General features: G+C 40.9%; 1 protein-coding gene across 1 annotated transcript; it reads left to right on the top strand.

The window, feature by feature from the left end:
- Positions 1 to 792: 792 nt before the first annotated feature.
- GCNT1 (glucosaminyl (N-acetyl) transferase 1) lies at positions 793 to 7,284 on the top strand. Its single transcript, XM_049795499.1, has 2 exons — positions 793 to 4,498; positions 4,909 to 7,284. Exon 2 carries the CDS (start codon positions 5,047 to 5,049, stop codon positions 6,325 to 6,327), a length of 1,281 nt encoding a protein of 426 aa, XP_049651456.1. The 5' UTR covers positions 793 to 4,498; positions 4,909 to 5,046; the 3' UTR covers positions 6,328 to 7,284.
- Positions 7,285 to 8,032: the final 748 nt, after the last annotated feature.

Genomic DNA, 8,032 nt, shown 5'->3' with positions numbered 1-8,032 from the left:
GATCAGAGGCTGGCATTGCTTTTAACCTTGTCTAGGAAAAGACATATCTCTCACTCTCGGCCATTATCAGTCCAAACAAAAGCCTGAAACCCGGAGCCCAGGTTTGCTGGACTGCGGCGTGGTGAGCAGAGATTTCCAAGGAGCCGTAGGGGCTGGTGGCTCCCCGTGGTGGGTCTGCCAGGGCAGGTCCTGGCAGCCAGGCCCGCCCCACCACCCCAGCCAGGAGCGGGGCAGCCGGGGGGCACGAGGGCAGCCCTAGCATCAGGCACCTCCCTGGGGACAGGGACAGGCCGAGGACAGGGACTTGGGCCCAGCTTGTCAAGGGCCCATAGCCACGCTGCCGGGGCTGGAGACCGGCCCTGCTGTGGCATCACCGAGGCAGGGGCTGGCAGCCCCGGGAGGCTGAAGTGGGGCCACGGCGGGGCTCGTGGTGGGCTGGTTGGAGCTGTCAAGGCCTGTTAATGCCCTTGGGGCCACGCCGGCGGCCGTGAGAGCTGACCGCAGAGAGCTGCCCCGAGGCTGGCTGGTTGGCTCTGCTGTCGTACCCCAGCGTGCAGCCATTGGAGATGGGAGCGGGGCTGCTTCTCCCACCAGCAGCACCTTGTGACAGCAGACCAGTTGCACAGTGAAACTGCAGCTGAAGAGGTGTGCTGTGCCGGCGGCCAAAGGCTGGTTTCCATGCTGCGGGGCTGAGGCACGCACCCTTTGTCAGGGCTGGTGTAGCAGCGCTCTGCCGGCTCTGCACCCTCACAAACGTCCTCTTTCTTAGGACCAGCCCCACGGTGTGGGTATAACGGTCCTTGCTAATAGCACTGCCATTATGTGCTGCAGCTCCAGTCCAGCCTGCCTGTATAAAACCTCCATGTGAACTTTGCTCTCCCTCTGAGCTATGGTGTAATCTTGTAAAAGTGTATTGTTTGGGTTTTTTCTCTGAAGACTTAGGTTTTCTGTTTGTTTTTAAGGATGGGTGAAGCCAAACTTATCTCAAATGACATGCTAAGCTGGGCTTGGAGGGTGCTGTTCCCTCCTGCCCATGGCCACAGCCTTGATGAAGGTTGTTCTCCTTCAGCTTAAGTACCCATGTAGTTTGTTGCTGACTTGTTTCAGTCAGTACCATGCATCAGATTAATAATTTAGCATGTAGGGTTAACACAAGTTTATATAGTAACTGGGTAAAGACATTGTTAACAAAATCAGCTGTTTTACAGTAGCACCTTTATAGTAATACAAAAGTTAAATCAGAACGTGAATTTTACCATGGCATCTCCCAAACTGCCAGGTAATGAGTACTTGATCCGAGTGATTCACGCTGTGACACAGAAGAGGTGCCAGAAATGGAGACTTAAACTAGGTATAGTAATCCTTTCCATAAGGTCTATTAAAATGGAGAACACTAGTCTCTAGTAGAAACCAAGTTGAAATTATTTTGGTTTTCTGTTTAGTCATACTGTACAGTTTGTATACAGCAGTGAAGAATAGTATTGGCAGGAAAGAAGGAAGCGGGCAGCTAACTCAACTTTTGTACTAACTCCTCAAAATACAAGCAACTGCTCTGAGTTTCCCTACTGCATCAGAAATACCAGTGCTGACTTGAGCAGGCAGTAAAAGAAGGAGGTAGGTCAAGTATGTAACTTCTGCAGCTGAACTTCAGTTGAGAGCAAGACCAAGGCTGCCACATGAAATCTTTTGTCTGGGGCTGTGCAAACCTCCTTCCTGCCCTCCCACAGTGTAAAGTGCTGCCTCTGACACCGCATTCTCTAGTGTGCACACTAAAGCTACACAGAGCTTGAGAAAAAGCTGTTAAAAGCTTTAATGAATGCAGTCTGAAGCTATGTTAGTGAGTATTCTAGGCTCATAAAACTTTATAAAACAAAACCCAGGTATATTATTAGATGAAAGGTACCAAATCTTTCCTTAACCTGTAAAGGTCAGTTTTTGCGAACGGTGGGATGTGATGCAAGTTTTAGGACTTTTTAGAAAAGAAATTGTAAGCATAAACAAATATTGACTTATTGTTAAGACTGTTCAGAGGAAGCAGCACTGTGTCAAGTGAGAGAAATTTGTCTGTGGGGAAAAGCCTCCACCTAAACATAACAGCCATGTTAACATGTAAGTGTTTGCAGATATCTCATTTTGGTATAATGGAAATGCAAGGTCTGATTATTCTGAGCTCAAGGCAATAAAGGAATTGCACCTAGCTGGGTATACAAGGCCTTTCTGAAAGAGATTCTTTATCCTGCTTTCAGTTAAGTTTTATATTAAAACAGGAGCAGGACAGACTTCTTAGCAAGCTTTATTCTTTGGAAATTGTAGAAAGTGAAGACTGCAATGGTAGCTTTCAATTAAGGCTCTGTCTCTCTGCATTGTAAAGAACAGGGAGGAGGTGGCAATCCTCTTGAAGTGTGTGTTACTCCACCATGCTAGTGCTCCTATAAAAATTGAGAATAGGATAAAATAGTAGTGCTAACTCTTATCCTAAAGAAAGAAGGATTCAAACTTCTGTCAGGTGAAGCTTCACAAATGTAAGTGTATTTGAAGTACATTTTAAGTTCTAGAAAAGTCTTCATTTCTAAGTTACTAGGCAGAAAACAGTAATTTAAGAGTAACCAGTATCACAAGCTTCATCCTATGGAAATACATACTCGATAGAGATTATTATCACATAGCTAGTATCCTTCCTTTGTTAATTTCATATGTGATGGGTATTATTTTTGTTGGATCAGATCTACTAGTCAAAACTAGTGGACATGAGGTAAGCAAGCCTGTGGTATGTTATAAAGAACGTTGAAACTTGCTCTAAATTACGTCATTGTGTTTGACACCACCTTGCAAACTAAGTGCCCTTTTAAAATTCAAATTCAAAGTGTGAGACCTGATACTTAAAAGGTACCTCTCTATGCTTTCAGCTGTAATTGCACACTAGTTCACCTGGCTACTTACCTTAAGGGTTAAAATTTTAGTTCTTCCAGTTTGACTTCACTATACACCTAAACCAAACTTGGAACAAATTCCCACCTCTCTAAGATCAATTAGAAATGCAGGATGAAAAAATTACAGGTGTAACTCTGAGAACAAAGTACACTTTATAGTAAATAAGATGTTTATACAATGCTGTTAGTCACAAACAGTTTGTGGTCTCTGCCTACTGGTGGCTTGAATTACAAAATATTTGGTTATAGTACTTCTCTAAAATACTGCTTATCGTTATAGCTGTGCTAGACATTCGTGCAGTGATCCACACCTTCCCCCCACCTACTACACGTGGATCAATTCCCCCAGTCAGTTTGTAATGCTGTGGGCATAGTGGTGGTCCCAGTGTGCCACATCCTGGTGGCAGCATTACTACCAAAAATCTGTGATGCCAGGCCTCAGTTTTTTTGTGAGTACCTGTTCCGAGATTTGCAACTAGCAGGTTAAAAGCCACAGTTTGAGAATTGAAGGCTAAAATTATACTGGGGTAGCTTAAAGAAAAGAGGGGACAAACAGAAAAATCTTATGCTGAACAGCTTAGAACAAAACTCAGAAGTGGACGCTACACACACTTCCTTTCCTTAAACAAATTTTCTCACCAATTTTTTTGAGTAGCAGTTATTCTTAGAGCTGTTCAGAAAGTTACTCAGAGGCACTAATTTTTTCCTGAAAGTAATAAAAATGAAAGGAGCTGTGTGTCTTTCCAATACTTAAATATTTCATTAACATTTTAACTTATAGATTAACATTTTGGAAGACATTGTCCATAAACTGTATTGGCTTTTGCAATTAGTGGTTGGTTTGAAATTCAGACCTGCACTGAATACAATGAATTTGTGAGTACAAATGGGTTTTGAGTAGCAATGTAAGTTGTTTAAGGCTATCCTGGTTTTGATCAGTTTACCTGCATGAGGTAGTACTTACAAAAAAAGACACCCAGTTCTGTAAAGGAGTTGTAGACTTCAGTTTTCTCAACAGCTACAGCTGTAGCAGCTGCATAACTTTGCAGTGATCCCTTCACAGGGTACTGAAACAGAAAAAAGGTGCTTAAGGGAAAACAGGACTAACAAACAAACATGATGTAGTACCTGTGAAATAAAGATGCAAATAAGATTGACATATTATAAATCTTGTCGCAACTCAGCCTTGCAGCATATTTCCATGTAAAAGCAATTGCTGAATCATAAAAACAAGTGTGTTTAAATGATGGTAACACAACACTGCTATGCTCTTAAATTTGTTCATTTGCAGTGACTTAACACAAATCAGCTTTGGAGATTGGCTATGGGTGTTGCCATTTACCTTAAAAAGGCACTTCAGCAATTCAGTCACAGCTGTTCTCACAACTCTGAAACTTGAGGAGTTGTGCTATACTACTTTCTTTCTCCCCTTCTCATCAGCTCTTTCCTGATGGTATTTCTAAGCTCATCTGCAGGATGTTGAAGAGACTGTATCTCATGTAAAAATCTTGAAAGAACTGCTTTCCCAGTGAGAAGATAATGTATGACTAGCATCCAGGAAGTGAGTGGTAAGTTATAATTGTAATGAAATCTATGTCAGTGCTGAAGTGAGTTTAAAACATTCTTGTCAAACTCTGAAGCGTGAATTAACATCAAATAATTGCTTCTCAGTAATGTATCTGACTTACTGGCTTTAATTTTTCCAGATGCAGCTGAATCAGCTCCATTTTCTTACCGAACTTCAGTTTGTAGTCTTAGTGCTACAGAAAGAGTGTCTCATGAAAACTATCCGCTTCTCCCAATCTTTTCCTAGAAAAATAAACTAATTTATTCATTAATTTCTAGTTTTCAATGGAATATTTTTGGCTGAACTCTTCACCTTTTCACTGTCATTAAACAGCAATATAATTATTAACCAGTAATTTTTTAAAAAAACCTTTTATTCTTTGAATGACAATCATATTTCATTTTATTTTAGGATTTTTCCTTCCATCTCCTTGACAAACTCACCAAATTCCTGAGAAACACAAACTGTTTTTTTCTGAAGTTGTTGAAGCTGATGTGAGCAGAGTGGAGGGCAATTTTTTTAGCCCTGCAAAGCTGCCTGGTATTTGAAATGCTGAAGAGGAAATTACGGTTTTGCCACAACTTGCGCTTCAGGCTTTTCTTGGGTCTTACTCTTGTTTTAGTAATCATTTCGGTTTTGAAAGTTAACCAGAAGCAAGACTTCTTAAATCGGAGACATCTAGAGCTGACAAAAGAAGATCCTATTGGGAATGTTAACTGTACTAAGATTATAGAGGGGGATATAGAAGAAATTCAAAAGGTAAAGCTTGAGACATTGTCAGTGTCGTTTAAGAAACGCCCCAGACTAACAACAGATGATTATATTAACATGACAGCAGACTGTGCCTCCTTCACCAAGACTAGGAAATACATCATGGAACCTCTCAGCAATGAAGAAGCAGAATTTCCAATTGCTTACTCAATAGTGGTTTATCACAAAATTGAGATGCTTGATAGACTTCTAAGATCAATTTATGCCCCTCAGAATTTTTACTGTATTCATGTTGACAAAAAGTCTCCAGAGTCTTTTTTTGCTGCTGTGAAGGGAATAGTCTCATGTTTTGATAATGTCTTTATTTCCAGCCAGTTAGAGACTGTTGTATATGCTTCATGGAGCAGGGTGCAGGCAGACATTAACTGCATGAAAGATCTCTACAGAAGAAGTTCTAACTGGAAATACCTAATAAACCTCTGTGGCCTGGACTTTCCTATAAAGACCAACCAGGAAATAGTAGAGAAATTAAAAGCTCTTAAAGGTGAAAACAGCTTGGAAACAGAAAAAATGCCTGTTTATAAAGAAGTAAGGTGGAAAAAACACCATGAGATTATTGATGGTAAAATAAAGAACACAGGCATAGACAAAAAACTACCACCTCTCAGTACTCCAATTTTTTCTGGTAGTGCCTATTTTGTAGTTAGCAGAAGATTTGCAGAATACGTACTAGAAAGCAGTAAAATACTTAAGTTCATTGAGTGGGCAAAAGACACTTACAGCCCAGATGAGTACCTGTGGGCAACAATTCAGAGAATACCTGAAGTCCCAGGTGCAGTTTCTTCTAGTGACAAGTACGATGTTTCTGACATGAATGCACTGGCGAGGTTTGTCAAGTGGCAGTACTTTGAAGGTGATGTGTCCAAAGGTGCACCCTACCCACCGTGCAGTGGAATTCATGTTCGCTCTGTCTGTGTTTTTGGGGTAGGAGACCTGAGCTGGATGCTACGAAACCACCACTTCTTTGCTAATAAGTTTGACACTGATGTTGACCCTTTTGCAGTGAAATGTTTGGAAGAGTATTTGCGACACAAAGCTTTGTATCTGCAAAAGAACTGAAATACTGCATGGTTCTGTTACAAAACACAGATACAAATAGTACACAGCTATGTACTTTCAACATGTAACACTGATGGTGGTGATGCTGATGATGGGTATAATGGTTGCCACCATGTTGGTATGGTGGTGACGATGCCCTCCCTGCCTTGTCCAAGGACAAGGGGGAGAGAAGACATATCTAAGTGAAGATGGGGATGCCTTGTATTGCACAGTGAGGCTTGGAACTTTGGGTACAAAATCAAAGACAGTGATTTTTGGAAGGCCAACTATTTGGAATATTTATTATCTAAAAGGTGTAATTAATGGACTTCCTTTGGCTAAACTATTTGTTTTAAGGCTTGGAAAATGCATGTTGTTCATGGTTACTCCTCAGTTTTTTCCCAAGAATGTAATGTTAGCTAGCAGGGAAAAGTAAAAAAAAGCAGCTGGACTGCACAGACTTCATACTGAGTACTGAAAGATCTCAGGAAAATAGCATTAGTATTGAACTCAAAACTATACAAAAGGGAGTATACCAAAGCCAGCTGTCATCATTTAATTTAAACCTGACTGCTGTAGTTCTGTAATATGTAATTCTTAATCCTCCTAAAAATTTCATCTTTAGCTTGGAGTATTAAGGACTTGTTTTTATTTTTTTGTAGCCAAATCTTGCTTTTGTACTCTTAGACCCCCCTGATAATGTGATATAAAGTTTAGAAACTAGTTTGTAATTGCATCTTCTCAGGGAAACTTCAGTTTTGTGCCTGATGAGAGTTAGACTTATAATTTTACACTTCTTACTGTATCAGGAGTCTTGCTTTTTGGATCCAAAATGACTCAAGCTTCTCAAAAACTTAAAAGAACTGCAGTAGTGTCTAAATGTCACTAATGGAACTGCTGTTTTCTGTCAAGCTCAACTTGCGTTCCAGATTCTTTAATACTGAGTATGCGAAAATAAAGTTATTTTTCTAAATGGTATCACCGCTTCCTACAATTAAAGTCTTTCTAAAAGCATCACCAAAAAATCATAATGACGAAGACCTATGGTTGCCATTCACAAATGGAGCTGCAGCTGAGATGAGTCCTACCTTTCCTCCATATGTTCATTCATTCATGTGTCTATGCTTGTTCAGGTTTACCTGGTGCAGCTGAGTTTTATTGATTTGCTTCTTTTGGTGGAAGGGAAAGGAGGAAATCTGGATGAGTCTTGTTCCCGGTTAGGTCCCTGCTTAGTTTAGCTGCTGCAACGTGGCACAGAAGCATGGTGGCGAGAGAACAGGGCACTGTGAGGAATGAAATGGTTCCTTTCCATATCAATTCAGGTTTGGTATGCACAGCTACTGCCAGGTGTCTCGTCTTACTCCTGAGATGACGGTGGAATTTATTACAGGCACTAGCAAATGGCAAAATAGACTAAATTTTTTGTTTCTTGAACTGTTGCTGTGATAGCAGCACAAACATAGCCTCGTACTAGCCACTATGAAGAAAATGAACTCTATCCCAGCCAAAACCATCAGTTTCTTAGAACGGTAGTTTGTCATGAATTTTCTTCTAAGGTGTGCCCCAAAACTTAGACATTAACATAATGAGCTGCTTACTGTTGAGCATGCAAACTGCTAGGGAGGCAAGCAATTTAATCTGAAATAGGGCCTATTCTTGCCAATCCCTGCCTTCAAAACCACCTGAAAGCTGTTTAGGGCGTCTTCAGAGACTCTCACATGATCCA

The sequence above is a fragment of the Accipiter gentilis genome, chromosome Z (genome assembly GCF_929443795.1).
Source record: "Accipiter gentilis chromosome Z, bAccGen1.1, whole genome shotgun sequence".
Taxonomy (NCBI): domain Eukaryota; kingdom Metazoa; phylum Chordata; class Aves; order Accipitriformes; family Accipitridae; genus Astur; species Astur gentilis.
Note: the sequence above shows the minus strand (reverse complement) of the source record. Positions and strands in the feature narration are given on the sequence as shown.